The 16743-nt window shown below is 35.4% G+C and overlaps 1 protein-coding gene across 2 annotated transcripts in view; it reads left to right on the top strand.

The window, feature by feature from the left end:
- STAM (signal transducing adaptor molecule) overlaps positions 1–15749 on the top strand; it is a 36519-nt gene extending 20770 nt beyond the window's left edge. For both annotated transcript variants that reach the window (XM_086614687.1, XM_086614688.1), the window contains exons 6-14: positions 82–172; positions 873–1065; positions 1376–1470; positions 2733–2821; positions 4547–4634; positions 6714–6768; positions 7098–7251; positions 9278–9453; positions 10697–15749. In XM_086614687.1, the coding sequence (XP_086470813.1) occupies positions 82–172; positions 873–1065; positions 1376–1470; positions 2733–2821; positions 4547–4634; positions 6714–6768; positions 7098–7251; positions 9278–9453; positions 10697–10946 (1191 nt within the window). In that variant the 3' untranslated portion in view covers positions 10947–15749. The remainder of the gene's footprint in view (positions 1–81; positions 173–872; positions 1066–1375; positions 1471–2732; positions 2822–4546; positions 4635–6713; positions 6769–7097; positions 7252–9277; positions 9454–10696) is intronic.
- The last annotated feature ends 994 nt before the right edge of the window (positions 15750–16743 follow it).

Below are 16743 nucleotides of genomic sequence, written 5' to 3'. Positions count from 1 at the left end.
TGAATACAAATCAAAATGGTAAACTTAATACATTTTCAGTGTTCTGTTGAATTCATTTTTACATCTTTCACTTTTGGGTAGGCTGCTGAACAGGCAAAAGCAAGTCCAGCTCTAGTTGCCAAAGATCCTGGTACAGCAGCCAACAAAAAGGAAGAGGAGGATTTAGCTAAAGGTGAGTGCATTTACTTGCTGACCTGATGAATAAAATCATAGAACAGTTTGGGTTGGAAGGGACCTGAAAGATCATCTAGTTCCAACCTCTGTGCCACGGGAGGGTTGCTCAAAGCCTCATCTAACCTGGTCTTGAACACCTCCAGGGATGGAGCAGCCACAACTTCTCTGGGCATAATCCTGGGCAGCCAACTCTAGGTGACCTTGCTTGAGCAGAGGATTGGACAAGACCTCCAGAGGTCCCTTCCAACCTCAGCCGAGCTGTGCGATTCTCTTATTCTGTGAATTCAGGCTAAAGACTTCTGATCTAACAGAGGTGCCTGAAACAGCTCTAGCTTTTTAGTGTTTCAAGCTATCTGGAGAAGTTTGACATCATGTATATGCTAGTAAGAATGTGAATACTTTGCATCAGTATAAGGTAAAAACAATAATATAATAAAAAAAAAACGGATGACTTCACTGAGTTATCCCATTTGTGCTTAAGTGCTATGTTGAAAGCCTTAGTAAATCTATGCGCAGAGTTGTGCTCTCTAGTTGTAAAGCTTTTCTTTTTCTTTTTACCCTTATTTCTAAGTAAAAGGCAGAAGTTGATTATGATGCAATTGGAATGGAATTATACTAAAAGTTTTCAGAGTTAAATTTTCGTATCATTCAACTCACTTTTATAGAGAATTTTCATGTGCATAACTCTTCTTTTGTAGCTATTGAACTGTCACTAAAAGAACAAAGGCAACAGCAAACACCACTTTCCAGTTTGTATCCGAGCACCTCAAGCCTCATGACAAATCACAAACATGAGGGCCGAAAGGTTCGTGCAATCTATGATTTTGAGGCTGCTGAAGACAACGAATTAACTTTTAAAGCTGGAGAACTTATAACTATCCTTGATGACAGGTAATTTATATGGAATGCCTACTTGAAGAATATTAGACGGTAAAAATCAATCAGGAATAATCATATTTTCTACGCGGAAGCATACATTGGAATACAATTGCAATAAAATATATTTACATTTTAAATAGTTTATTTAGTTATCTCCTAGATTTTTTACATACAGATGTAATTGCATAAAGATTCTTGTATAAAGATTTCTGCATATTTACGAATTGTATTTATGTACAAGTAATATAAATGCCTTGACAAGTGCAATTCTTAGGAAAATTCCATGTGAGTATGGGGATTTTAATTATTTTTTTATCTTCAGTGATCCAAATTGGTGGAAAGGTGAAACTCATCAGGGTATAGGATTGTTTCCATCTAATTTTGTAACAGCTGATCTTTCTGCTGAGCCAGAAATGAGTAAGTAACTTTACATTTACGTATATGTTAAGCTTTGCCATGGCCCAAGGGATATTTCTATAGTGATTTACTTTCTCTATTTCCTTTCCCTTAAGATAGAGTTCAGTTGCAAGTGAATGTGATACTCGAAGTAAAACTGAGGAGCCCTTGCTGTGCTCTCACAAACAACAGTCATATCTTTATTTGTCAGACCAAGGTTGCCCAAGCTGGCATCTGCTGAAAAATGTAATGCTGTCTACTGCCGGCTTTGTCAGTAGCTTCCTTGAGACTCATTTAACAACTCCATTGACACCTAGATAAATGTAGGCAACAGCAGGATTTTTGCAAATTGCCTTTTGCCTGTTTGCAATGGTACATATCCAATCCAAAAAAACCTGAAGTCCCCTGGACAGATAGGAGTCGGAGACAGATTGCCACTGTTCAAACAATTCAAGAAACCCACATACTGTAGGTATGTATGTGTGCATAATGGAAGGATGTTTTTTTCTGCATACTGGTTAACTTCTTGTATCTGTTTATGTAAGACTAACCTACTCTAAATATCTAATAACATATTAAGTATTAGACAAGGTTCTAAGATTCTAGAACTGATTTCTGTAAATCTGATGGATTTGCAAGGTTAATCTTGTGTGATCTCAATCTGAGTCTGCCAAAGGTATGAGCAGGTCAGCAGAATTACATGCTGTAGGAGTCATCTGTTCTATGTTAAGACTAACTGATATGAGTAGTATTTAGCAGCTTTTTTGTTGTGGCCTCCACTACAGAGGAGTGAGATGCTTTTGCAGGTACTATTTGGTGGAGAAGGAATAGCAAAAATTGGGAACTTTCGATTCTATGCTTTGCTCTGGAGAAAAGAAAGCTCCAGTTTTTCATAGATGATTTTACCAGTTTTCTCTTAAATTTGACTCATTAGCCCTGTTCTTTCCAATCGCTCTCTCTTGATCTGCTTTCCTGATGACTTTTTAATAAGTATGTTATGTGCAGTGAGACGATGACAAACATATTTACTTGCTAAAACATGTTTCTGTTGACCGTGTGTGAACTGATGTCTTTTTTTACAGAATTGCCAGGTATTTTTTAAGGAAACTGTTTGAGTCTATGTTTTTGGCCTTCAAATGTCAACCAAATATTAATTCTATAAATTTTCACAGTAAGTGTTTCAAATGCAAAGAGCTCAGGCAATGTGCTAGCTGTATAACATTTATGTCATTGTTTTGTTTATTTTTATTTCATAAAATAAAATCTGCCTGTTCATCTTTCAGTGAAATCTGAGAAGAAAACAGTACAGTTCAGTGATGAAGTTCAAGTAGAGACAATAGAACCTGAGCCTGAACCAGTTTATATTGATGAAGTAAGTATGATAAAAGCACTGATGTTCAACTACTGGTACCTAAAAATATGTGATGTTTAACCTTTTCATCCTGTACTTCAAAAACAATTTGAAATATCAGGAGAACAAAATCAAAAGAGAATAGGAAGGGGAAGTTGTTTTAATAAAAAAAAAAAAAATCTGCAGTATTCCGATTTGTTCATGTGTCTTGAATTTCTTACGAATTTCTGAAACTGAATTTGGAAACTGAGTTCCATTTAGGGCCTTACTCCAGGATTGTTCAGCTGTTCATCTGCAAACTAGAAACTTGGTGTGGAGTGATGCGTTTACTTTCAAGTTTTGCTTTAAGTCCTTCAGGATATCTGAGATCCCCATCTTGCATGCTGTCTTAGATTTATTTCCAGTATAACCACCACCATCTTCCCCCAGTCTGAAAGATCTCTTTCTTTCTCTGAAAACTGAGCTTTTTGTTGGTCTGTAAGTAATATTTAGTAAGATTTGCACAGTCTCACTGCAGTGATTCTACCAAGGTTCCCAGGAGCTCTGAGCCCAGGATGTTTGTCCCTTGCCTTTTTTTTTCTTTTTTTTTTTTCCCCTCTCCCTCCCAGAGGGCTTAGAATTGCAGTCTTTAGAATTTTTCCCTTTCTTTCTCTTGTGACCTTTCGTTTCTTTCTCATCTGGGGTTCTGTCATTGTTTTTCGAAATGAAAAATCGGTTACTGTCCTAAAGTCCTATTTGACTCCTGCCTCAAATACTCTTCCTCCCAAAAGATACTAGTTTGTAATCTGCTGAAATAGCTTATCTCAGGCCTACCTTGAGATGCCTTCCAGCTTTTGTCTTCTGTGATACCGCATTGGTTTATGTTTTAATGTCTTGTTTTGTTTTTAAAATTACCATAGTATAATTTTTAAGGAAGTAGTTAGTTTGGCTTCTTCCTGCCTTTCCTGGGGTTAAGGAGGGAAAACCCATGGTTTTAGTTTCTGCTTTGAGAACCTATGTAACTCTGGCCTGTTACAGGCTATTTATTGGATAGCACTCAGCTAAAAAGTGATTTTTAATCATTTACATGTAATGTTTGATTAAGCAGTACCGTTCACTCCAAGATGTACTTTTCAAAGAGTTTATGCCTGTTAATTTTCTACCCTTTGGTATTTTTATAAATGGATTACACTTGTGGTTAATTAAGGATGACTTATTCTGAAGTCCACCATGCAACCCCTCCAAACATGTTCTTAAATAAATTTTTTCATATATGTTAGTAGTGACATTGCTTATGTGCCGATAGGCCTCATACACTCACAAAATGCAGGGTAGTTTTTCAGTGAATTTAGTTTTAAGTACTCATTTCTTTTTTAAAGTACTCTCTCAATGTATTCTGTCCAAACATTTCCACTAATCCCACTAGGTGGTAGTATTGCATATGTAATAACTAGAATGGAAAAATAGCAACTGCTCAAAAAATACTGTTTAGAAGGACTTGTAGGACATTCAACATTCAACTTGTTACTACTTGCGCTTTAAACTTGTTAGTACTAATAATTTTTATCATTTTGCTTTTCTTTGTTCAAGCATCTTCATTCCTGTAAAGTAGCATGTATGATTTGTGTCTTCTTAAGGCTCGTCTAGATGATTTCCAAGTCCCAAGAGATCCAAAAGGTTGTTGTAAATAGCTGGTTTAATTTACTATCCTGAAAGTGTTAATTCTTGCCCCCGACTTATGCCCTAATTACACAATTTGTGTTCTAGGATAAAATGGACCAACTCTTGCAGATGTTACAAAGTGCGGATCCATCTGATGACCAGCCGGACCTCCCAGAATTGCTTCATCTTGAGGGTAAGAAAATCTCATGTTTTTTTTTGTTGTTGTTTCCCTCTCTAGAAATTACCTATATCAAAACAAATTGAACCTGCTTCAGCTTTATGTGCACATAACAAGCATGCCTGAGGAAAGTGCCTGAGCCATAATTATCTTTTCACTTCCTATTTCCCACATGTAAGAGAACAAAGTGCAAAATTTTAACTTAAAACAAGCCTGCTCCTCTCTCAAGGAAATGATATTCCCTATTATTTTCCTTTTCAAGACCCAGGAATACTTAATTCAATCTTTTTCATCCATTTTTTTTTTCTTCATAGAGTAGCAAGGCATGAGTTGCAAAAGAAGTGTAAGGAAGATTCCATGACAGGAAGCAGAGATACTAGTGAGGCTTAGAACAGACCTTTGGGTGTCTCACATGCTTTTCACCTGCGTGCATATTTCTGCAGGGCTTTAATATTAATGAATATCTTATACAGTGATACAAATTAGACTAGTCCTTTAGGCTCAAATTATTCTACCTCTTCAAAGAGGCACTATAGACCATTCTACCTGGGTTGATAGATGCAGCAAAATTTTTGGAAGGGAACTTTGGAGAAGAAAGTAAAGAAACTTACCTATTATGAGACAGAACATTGGTTTAAATTGACAATTTGCATAGGACCAGTTTTTAAGAAAATGGCAGATTCCAGATCTTCCAGGATTTCAGGATCTTCTGCATCTCTAATTTGGGAAAACTAAGAGTGAAAACAGTATTCCAGAGCTGCTTATAATGCATTTAGGTCATCTTTGATGCCTGAATCTTTTTTTCTTATCTCTCGGTTTGAATATTGAGTGACTGTTGGGATTAAACACATCTCTTGATTAGGAAGTAGTTCATTACTTGCATAAGTGGGCACGTTTTGCATTCTGGAGTTGGGTTAGGCTGTAGTATCCCCTTTGATTTTCCTTGGCTGATATTTTACACGTGACAAACTCTGTCTTTCTGTAAGTTAACTGTGATTTGCTTGGCAGTTACAGGAACCCCATGCCCTTGTGCTGAAAGTTGGTGGGGGTACATTTTTATTTATTTTAATGATTTTGCATTCTACTTCTGATAAGTTTTTGTGTTGGTTTTTGCACCTATTAGTGGTTTGAAAAAAAACCCTTCCCCAATTAGGATTCTAGTGAGGTAGCAATGTGCTATTAGTGTCTTTGACATGCAAATTATTTGAATCATTGCAATCTGTTTTCCTTCATTGTTCTCGTAGATAGTCTTTTTATTGTTATGTTAGTTGAGTACTCTGATCTGGGCTGCAGCGGCAAATTTTCTTCCTTGAAGAAGAGTTCACCTTTCAGATTGATGATCCAAGGGCTGGAGCAGCTCTCCTATGAAGACAGGCTGAGAGAGTTTGGGGCTGTTCAGCCTGGAGAAGAGAAGGCTGTGGAGTGATTTTATAGCAGCCTTCCAGTACTTAAAGGGGGCCTATAGGAAAGCTGGAGAGGGACTTTTTACAAGGGCATGTAGTGATAGGACAAGGGGCAATGGCTTTAAACTGAAAGAGGGGAGATTTAGATTAGAGATAAGGAAGAAATTTTTCACTGTGAAGGTGGTGAGGCACTGCAACAGGTTGCCCAGAGAAGTTGTAGATGCCCCATCCCTGGAAGTGTTCAAGGCCAGGTTGGATGAGGCTTTGGGCAACCTGGTGTAGTGGAAGGTTTCCCTGCCCATGGCAGGGGGGTTGGAACTAGATGATCTTTGAGGTCCCTTCCCACCCTAACCATTCTATGATTTACCTGAACCTTTTCTTGCAAAATAGTTTCAGCCTTACACTCCCTGGATGTTAAATGTGTTTTGTTTCTCTGTACTTTTATTTTCTTTCTAAAATGTACTTTTTAAACTGTACCACTACTGAAAACTTCAGCTGGATCTCAAGTTGTTCATGACGCTACCTCTGTTACTGTAACTTCTTTGGCATACGGATTATAGTAATGATTTTCAAAAAAATTTGGACTAGCATCTACATGTTTCTATCTGATTTTTTTTTTAAAAGCTGCTGTCTGACTTGCAATATGGAAATCTTTATTGCTCTGATATATGTTAATGTTTTCCTGTTTTAGCAATGTGCCACCAGATGGGACCTCTCATAGATGAAAAGTTGGAAGATATAGACAGGTAAAAAAATCAAATGTTTTGACTCAAATTAAGATTCATTCTTAGAAATACCAGTGCTGTTATTTAATATCTTAATAATTTCTGTGAATACTGGCAAAGAAAATAGGTGTATTAGTAGCTTCTCATCTGGGAGGAGATCTAAAGGTTTCTTTCTAGTCATGTAACATTTTATAGTATTGTACCATCTGACATTCTGGCACTTGTCAGGCATTATTTCACGGGCAGTAAGAATATGTTGCTTAGCACACCTCATGAAAGTTTGCCTGTACTGGCTGTTCTGTACTGAAGTTACCTGAATTGTAGAGTAAGCTGTAAAATATATTTTCTAGGAAACATTCAGAACTTTCAGAGCTCAATGTTAAAGCAATGGAGGCTCTTTCTCTGTATAACAAATTGATGAATGAAGACCCAATGTATTCCATGTATGCAAAACTACAAAACCAACAGTATTATATGCAGTCATCTGGTGTTTCTGGCTCTCAGGTATGTATGTAACCTTTAATAGCCATTGACGTTATCAGGTACATACTGAGCTGTGGTTGGTTGCTTCAAAATTTTTAGTGATAGGCGGTTTTTCACATAAGCTAACTTTTTTACGAAATTTGCTCAAATATTTTGTATAGCATACTTCTCTACATTACAAAAAAAAATATGCTGATATACAAAGTGTGGTGGAGCATGTTGATTGCAAGTAATGATTTATTTCCTGTTTCTACCCTTCTGTTCCCACCACCCTTGCCCTCTGAGTTGGAAACCTCTTATGATGTTACTCACCTTAATGCTAGGTTAAAATCATCTTGTTCTCTCAGAGGTAATGTCAAATGAAAGAGCAGTGTTTTATCTCAACACAATATGTGAAAAAAAAAAAGTTTGTTTTCAGCTGCAAGCTTTGGATATTCTCCTTTTGTGGGTCCTAACACTTTTAGTTCTTTTCTGTTCAGTTCTTTTTGATCAAGGAAAAAGCCCATCCTGTGCTTTGAGTTCTATGTAAAATTAAAAATTAAAGCTGTTAGGGCTTTGCATAGTGGGTCAAAGTAAAGTATGAAAGGAGTACAATTCCTGTTGAAGATTATGCCCTCCCCACCCTAAAATCAATCTCTTCTTTTAGTGTTTTTTTTTTTTTAATGTCAGTAGAGTATTTAGCCTTTAAATTACTGAAGTTAAAAATTACAATTCTTTCATGGCAGCATTTCCATGTAATTTACTTATTATATCTGAGTGGTTTTTTTTGGCTTATTCATATACTATGGTATTTTTAAAAGGCCTTTTAAACATTTAAATGTTTAATTTCATAGTCTAATGCACGCATTCTGTATTTTCTTCCTGTTTATAGGAATACGTAACATTTCAAGCTGTTTTTTCAATAATTTACTTTTTGAGTGAGTAAAAAAAAAGTCAAGCCAACTTATTAATAACTGTGCAGTATTATATAAACATTGAAACAGCTTTAGTTCTTTTAGCTTCCTGCAAATATATACTTTCTTTCGGTGTCTTTTAAAGAAGAGGATGTATGTTTTTGCCATGTCATTAAGAGGAACATTGTCTTCCGTTCATGTGATAAGCAATCATGTTGTGACCCTATCAAATAATTTTAATGTTTTATAAATGGGCATATTTCTGGGGATTCTTAAAGGGAAAAACTGAATTTTTGGGGTGAAGATGAGCCAGTATAAAGTTCTGAAAAGTTAGGAGGTCTCGTGCCTTTGCTGCCTTCTAAAATTCTTTTGCGATACTGATATGCCTTCTATAAATGTCATCTGAGATTTATGGATCTTAAGATAGAAGAGCTGTATATCATAAACTTACATGAACTCAGTTGTGCATAAGACCTGATAATTTCTTCTAGTAATTTTCGTTAAGCCAAATAATTAATGGTTGAACAAAAACATAGGGTTTAGAAATTTAGTCTTGATTTAGAATACAGTTGACACATCTGCTAGCAAGCTTTTCCTCTAGTTAGTTGTGAAACATTAGTTTCAACTGAAATTTTCTTAAGACCTCTTTTTCCTTTTTGCCTCACACAAACAGTTTTACAATGGCAGTTTCAACAGTTGCATGAAATGATAGGGTAACTAACAACACGAAAATAGTACATTATTGGCTATCCGTTTTAACAATTCTACTTAGAATACTTTTTGATGCCCAGATAACTTTCACTGCCTTGGACTGCTATTTGTTACATAATTTAAATTGGTATTTTTATTCAAAAGTAGAAGCTCTTAATTAGCAAGAGTGATAGTAATTAAAATAAAATTTGGAGTACAAGTTTTCCAGTAAACTATTTGACCTTTTTCATACTGGAGCCCGAGGTTAGGAATGTAAACAGTGTCCTTTGAAAATCTGGTAATTTTTTTTGTACTGCAACACTTAATAGAAAGCAACTGATCATCTTCTATTAAAACATCTGTAATAAAAGGTTTGAGAGGCTATCTTTAATTTCTAAATTCAGATATTAAATAGCAAATTTTATTGTATTATTTTTTTAATATTCCTGTGTTTAACTTCCTAGGTTTATCCAGGGCAGCCCCAAAGTAACACGTATTTGGTGGCAGGGAGTGCACAGATGGGCCACATTCAAGGCTATAATCTTCCTCCTGAACAACTTTCTTCTCTCAGCCAAGGCACAGTTACTCCATCTGCCAGCTCAGTACTGCCTGGGCAGCCTGCACAGACGTCTTATACAAAGTAATTTTAAATATTTTCCTATTCAAGTGTAAATCAATTTAAACATAAAGGACTACTGATAATATTTAAAGGAGAATTATTTTTTTTAGAGAAGTATAACTTTAAACACAACTGAAAGGTGCTTCAGTGCAATTATTTCCAGTATGCTTTTTATTGGTGTCATTTATTTGGCAAAAAATCATGACAAACTTTGAACTTTTCTGTTGTTTTTATCATTTTCTCTAGTTTTTAAATTTATATATAAGAATTAAATTAAGAAGACTTAAATTTATATATAAGAATTAAATTAAGAAGACTTAAATTTATATATAAGAATTAAATTAAGAAGACTTAAATTTATATATAAGAATTAAATTAAGAAGACTTAGATTTATATATTTCCTTTTTATAAAAGAAAAATTAGAGAAAATTATATACGTGATTCATGATTTTTTTTATTTTTTTAAAGCTAATTTTTAATATACATTTAATGATGAAGATTATCTGCTGCTCTGATTGGCTTTGCATGATTTCTGAGATAGCGTATATTGTATTGTTTTTCCAAATATCTTACTGTGGAAGCATGGAGAGAATTCTGCTCATTTTGGGAAAGAAGTGAATGGGCTATGAGTACTTGCTAGAACTTATACAGCTTCCCCATATAAAGGAGCTACAAGTGGCTTTCTGTTTTGGGTAGATCCCCAAAGATTCCAAGCTTTGGTTAAGCTACCTGTGTTGTAAAAAAGTTTTAATTTGACCTTAGGAAAAGATCAGAGGTTTTTTTTTAACTCTCTGTGTAAGGCAATTTTATTTTGTAAAGTTGAGAGACACATACCTCTCTAGTTATTAAAGTTAGTCTCTGTCCCCCAAAGTTGTTTATTTGGGGTGGTAAGACATGCATCGATAAAGTGAGTTTCTGCATACTTCACCTGACTTGTTTTGCTATTCAAAGCAGTTGGTTGGGTTCTGGGTTTTTTTCATGAGCAGAATGGAACATAGATGGGTTTCCATGTTGCGCATTAAAATAAAACAAAGGATAGATTCACAGTCTAGTTTTAAATCCATGGGAGGTGTGTTAGGTGTTTTTAAATCTGAGGAATACGTTTGAGTTTTAATTGGAATATTCATTGGCTACAGTTTTAAATATGCAAGGTGTCAAGAGTTAGGAGATTTTTGTGTGTATACATAGATCAGCTGAAGAAGCAATGAAGTGTTGCTGTTCTGTTGGTAAATTGTGTGTTAATTCAACTTTTTTTTTTTTCAGTGCAATGGTTAGCTCTGTTGCTGGAAATACTTACTCTAACCAGGCTTCAGTGTATAGCCCACCACCTGCTACTGTTGATGTTGCTGCTTATCAGAATGCTGGAACTAATATGTCCCAGGTGCCAAACTATAACTTAGCATCTACACCTCTGCCACAGACAGCAGGCAGTCAACAAGCACCTCCACAACAACCACAGCCTCCACCACCTCAACAACCACAGCATAGTTACTCACAGAAGGCTCTGCTATAGGATCCAGGACTTCTGATTCCTAATCTTCTTTAACCTCTGCTAAAGGCAGTTGGCAATTCTATGAGTTTCTTTCTTTAATCTCTTAAACTTTGTTTATCCTCAGCTTAATAAGAATCTATCTTGGTGAACAAGTTCAATTTGCACTGACTTTTTAGGATTTTTTTTTTAATTTTGCGGAGGAACAGATATATTTAGGACATTTAATTCCTTTTAAAATGCCTAAAAATTGGTACAGGATTATTTATGTCTGGTAAAATTGGCTAGTCTGTGAAAACTCAACACTTGCAAACTGTTGTGGCATATATGTTATGTACATACAGTGTGTGATTGCAATAGTGGCCATTTCGTATAGCTATGGTGATCATGTGAATATATTTAACACAATGTTTAAAAATAATTTACTTTGCTATTTTATTTTAATCATGAACTGACAACCATGTTTCGTAGTTTTGTCTAGTTTTATGACAGATGTGGTGTCTCTTTCCAATGCAGGAAAAGCAGTAATTCTGCATATCATGATTACACTTACAAGCTAAGGTCTATATATGAATTTACAAACTTATCTGACTCTAGGTTTCATTGCTTCTTGAATTGAACACAAGTGTATCATGACTATTAGATGGCTTATCTACCAAAGTAAATTAGTTAACTAATAAGTGATTTGGGGGGATAACAGCAAATTATGATTCTGCTTCAGATACAATTAATAACTTAAAACTACTATTCAGAGGCTGCTAAACATATCATGGGACCATGCAACAGGATCTTGCATTTTATCATGAGAAACACGTAATTTATTTTTCCAAGTTCTTTTTTACAATATGAACCAGAACTGTATTCTTTGTGTTGGTAGAGATTACACCAAAGACAGAGGAATTGAGTTGGAGGAGAAACGATGGAGTTTTAAACTGGAACACAAGGCATGAATAACACTACTTTATTCAAGTCTTCTTAATTAGAACATGGAGAATTATGGACATTTAAATCACTTTGCTGAACAAACCTTCAGGGCTTTATTTTCTCTCTTGTGGCCTTGCTTAGCAATTTGTTCTGTTTACTGTTCTTACACAAACACTTCTGCCTTAAACATCTGTTTTGATTTCCAGTTATATCATTTGAGTTTATTAGCCCTTTATAGTATGAATCATTTATGAGGCTTCTTATTTTCATTCACTTTCAGGTTACTTTGAATTCTTTTCTGTCGCAACATGCATTAGCCTTTTTTAAACCCTTGCATTTCTCAGTAACTTAGCCAGGTGGCTCTTTAAGGCATAATGTTGTTTTTTCTACAGCTAAGGTGCTGCGGAAGGAACATGGTAATGGCAGGCAGCAGTTTAAATATGCCTGATCAGGGTTTCTTGTACAAAGACTGTTGTTACTTTGCATTTGTATTCAGTCTATTAATAAATCCTGGTTTCTGCTTATCTTTTTCAGCAATGCTAGATGGCTTCAACATCAGATCTGTATTTTCAGTCTTGTTAATGTCTATGTCAGAAATTGTTCACTTTCATGTACTATATTTTAGTGTGATGCTTCTGGAATTAAATATTGCAATTGTACGTTATACTGTAAGCTGACCTCAGATATCCCGTACACTCCTGCATCTGTTCACAGTTACCTAGCATGCCTTTGTTTCACTGTTTTAATAGACACCGGTGTGTTGCCCGTCAATGCTTTCAGATGACTACTGTGCATAACTTTGCATGGGAGTGGTTACAAAACGTGCCCATAGCTGATATGTTCCGGTTGGGGATGTTCTAGCCAGCTGGCGGTTCTGATGCTGGTATTTTCACGTATTGTTTTGCTCCAGAATTCTTAAGCACCCTCTCAAACTGTCATTACTTCAGTACTTGATATCATCACAAATTCTGGAATTTGAAAAGAGATGCTGGAAAAAAGAAATAAAAATTCAAGATATTGTGTCATAGATAATTTTTAACAGATTGAAGACGTGATTTGCTTTAAAAAGGGCATAAAGTATCATTTTGATAGTATCCTCTGTGTGCTTTAGGTACCTTGTTCCAAAATTAGAGAAGCAATATGTATAGAAGTGTATAATTTCTACACAAAAGTGAAAATAACTTTACTCCATAGTTCTTAGGCCCTGATTCAAGGAGGAGCTTGAAGCATCAAAATAGTCCAACTGACATCAACTATTTGTATTCTTAGGTTTTCACATGTTCCATAATAAGGGCCTATAGAACCTCTCTGCAGAAATGCCTCAGCAAAAATACTTTTCACTACTGATTTGTCTTTGTTTTTAAAATTTTTGAAGTTTTCTTTTGTTAACACACAGAAATGCTTGTTCTTGATTTCTGCTTTGAACACTTACGCGTATCTTAAGTTTTTATGCTTTTCAGCTTACTTATTTTGGGCATGTTTTGGTCCATCTTTAAGAAAATTAAAATCACTTTTCATTTGTGTTCATCATGACCAAAAAACACTTTCTAAAATGCAATGCCACTATATATTTAGTATAAGAAAAGTTGTGAAAAAAAGATGGACACTTTATTTTCCTTCATGCCTGTGTTAGAGTCACTGCCTTAAGGTAACTCCTGTAACAAATTGTGAATTTTAGTTGACTCAGTCACTTTCATTTTGCACAGTTGGTGCAGTAGATCACTAGAGAGCCTTAGCTTCAGAGTCTCAGCATTTCTGTTGCATCCTACGTTTTCCATTTCAGATGCAATTTTCAGATTAAATAGAATTTGCAGCTGTTTTGCTTCATGTTGATTTTTCTCATTTATCAAAAAAGATTATTTCATCTTCTCACTTGGTTGTGTCCCATATGCTAGATATTCTGAAGTGATGCCTCCTCCTACCTTGCTAGATGCTGACGTCACACTAATTCCTTCACTCATCCTCTCGTATCTTCTCTAACTGACAATTTTGCAATTATATTTCAATTCACCTTCTCTCTGCTGGTTTAGTATCATGAACCTGGAGATGCCATTGCTGGGGCTTATTCCTCGTTTATGCATTGTTTTGACCAAGTTCACGTATGTTCTGTCTTGCTATGGTATTGAACACTGAAATATGGGTGAGAGGGGGAAAGTACATCTACAGCTACTGTATGAAAAAGCTTTTTAGCAAATAAATAAAGTGTCAGAAAGTTAATCTATTTGAAAGTTAGAATTCCTGGAAATGACGTGTTATTTATGTTCCAGTAGAAGACCTAACTTTTGAATGTTGTGTTTCTTTATATTGTCAACAAAAAGCCAAAAGGTTTTCATAATATTTTGTATAACCCTTTGTTATTTAACAAAAATGTTAATTAACTTCAGAAGGGGTGTTTTAGTGGCTTGGTTATCATGAACTGGAGCAAACTCTGGAAAGTGCCTTCTGTGCATTTCACTTCCATAAACGAAGCTTGTTTACCTGTGTGTATCATCTCAATTTACGTGGGCATAGCAAAGATGACAAGATTTATTGTAAAGCATCCCAGGGAAAATACTGAGGCAGCGAGTTAGAATTTGCTACACCGATGTCATGGCAGTATGTTCCAGAGCGCGCCGTTGCAGGAACAGTTGCAATGTATTTACTCACCTCTGTTTAGTAACATGCCTGTGTAGATGTGCACGTAACGTCACTGGCCAAAGTACATACAGACAGCAGTGAAACAACTGTAAAAAGGAACAAAATATAATAATTACTGCAAGCTTATCAAGAGGTGTGGAGCAGCATATTGCCCTCATGGAACAGCTGCTATTCATTAATTGGGGGGGATGGAGGGGACAGGACTGAAATTGATTTGCATAACCAGAACTTCAGAGAATTCTGCCAGATTGCAAATGCTTAGATAGGAGTTAATTTGCTTTTAATAGCATGTACATATTTTGCTGATCAAATCTAGGCTGCTGTTATAGTTCTCTGATTTCATCTAGATGGCAGGAACATCAGATTTACACTGGAGAACTGCTTAATACCTCATTCTCCAATTTTTTTAGCATTTTCTCTAATCACTTACCTTATTTTTCACTGGTATTTCGAAGATATCTGCGCAGTCTTTATGTGTAAAGGTCTTACCTTATTCTTTGCTGGGTTTCACAGAAAGAATGAGAAAGAACCTCTCTAATGACAGCAGCTGCCTGCAATGGCACTTTGCATTACCTAACTGCAGCTTCCTTTGGAGAAGATGTGCATATCTGTTTTGAAGAACAAGGGAGCATAATTTTTCCAGTTAAAAATTAAGAGGAGATTTTTTTTTTAAGAGAAACGTGAAGTAAAATTTACAGAAACTTCCATTGCTACAAAAACCTCCACTGCTAGCAGCAGGCAGAATCATTTTTTACTCTGTTATTCAGTCTTAGTAAAGCCAACCAACTCCACACTACAGATACTCCTTTTTCATTTTCAGCTGCAATGAAGAATATTCACCTTTATGTCTATACTATCCAACACCATAGTAAAACATGGGAAGGCTGTGACATTTGAACTTTTTGCTTCAGTATGTGAAAAACACTGTGTTTTCGAAGCCTTGTTTCTTCAATTAGGGTGTTTGTGTTCAAAAACATTCCATTTACTACTATGTAAAATTGCAGTTCTGAAGTTCACTTTTCATGCTGCTACCTTGGCAAAAAGGTGGTAGGAGTTTTTGTTCTATCCTGCATGTGCTTCTGGAAATCCAAATAATTTTTGTCTTTGTCATGATAAAGAAGAGAAGCCTGCTGCAGTCTGCTTTGGTTTTAATAAAGTGTACGCAGTAGCAAGGTGCATTTTTGGTTTTGTTTGTTTGATGCTCCCTTTGATGTTGGCATATGTATATATTCAGATATACTGCACTGTTGTACAAGATCTGTTTTAGTAAATAACACTATTTGTAAAAACTGTTAATTGTTTTTGGTATGAATGCAAAATATTAAAGTTGGAGTATTTAGTTCATTGTGTTCCAAAGTCAATTTATAAATTTCGTGGCAGAATAATAAAAAAAAGCCTTCCTTTGCTGGAAGGACTTAGAGATGCAGTAGGCAAGGTCTGTTTGAACAACGTAGGTCAAATTTTGTGATTTCAGGCAGGGAGGAGGTGGATTTCTTTGTTCTGTTTTTGTGTTTGTTTTTTTTTTCTGTGGGTTTCATTTTATTTTTTTGGTGGTTTTTTTTGTATGATGCTCACACATAGATTATTATTTTACTTTTGAGGTTTTTCATCTGTCATTAACTTTATTCAGCTAAAATCCAAGTAATACCTTATACATCTTATTTCAAGTATGCTCCATGTCCCTTTTTTTGTTTGTTTGTTTGTTTTAAGAAATATATCATGAATATTTTAAAGAGATGGTAAAGAACAAATGGAAACAACTGTATCTGTATAGTCAAATGTGTATATTTGCTTACAGATGAATAAGCAAATACTACTGGCAGCTTGGCAGTTAATTTACACAGTTATTTGACCGTTAATTCTATTTCTGAGGACGGTAACTCAAAGTAGCGTTAAGACTTGATGGTTTGACCCATGTGAAATGAGTTGAAGATCAGGCTAAAGCCTGGTTTGAGAATCGACATTACAGTTTAAAGTACTGTCACAGTTGAAACTTGATAGTCTGGATGTATACTGTGTTCTTAATGTTAAACTTTATAGGTTTCTTGATTAAACCAATGTAAGTATCTGAGATCACTATGGGACTTTGGGAGCAATGGGCAGCAGATTATCAGTTTTGCCTGTTCTTAGGCTCTTTTCCTAAAAACATGAGCTAAACACCTTAAGATGAGTGATTATGATGTGGAGCGAGGGTCAATTCAGTATGATAATTTCTATGTTTCAAGAGAGAATATAGATTCAGTTGACAGAATTAAAAAGT

The sequence above is a fragment of the Tauraco erythrolophus genome, chromosome 7 (assembly GCF_009769465.1).
Source record: "Tauraco erythrolophus isolate bTauEry1 chromosome 7, bTauEry1.pri, whole genome shotgun sequence".
Classification (NCBI taxonomy): Eukaryota; Metazoa; Chordata; class Aves; order Musophagiformes; family Musophagidae; genus Tauraco; species Tauraco erythrolophus.
Note: the sequence above shows the minus strand (reverse complement) of the source record. Positions and strands in the feature narration are given on the sequence as shown.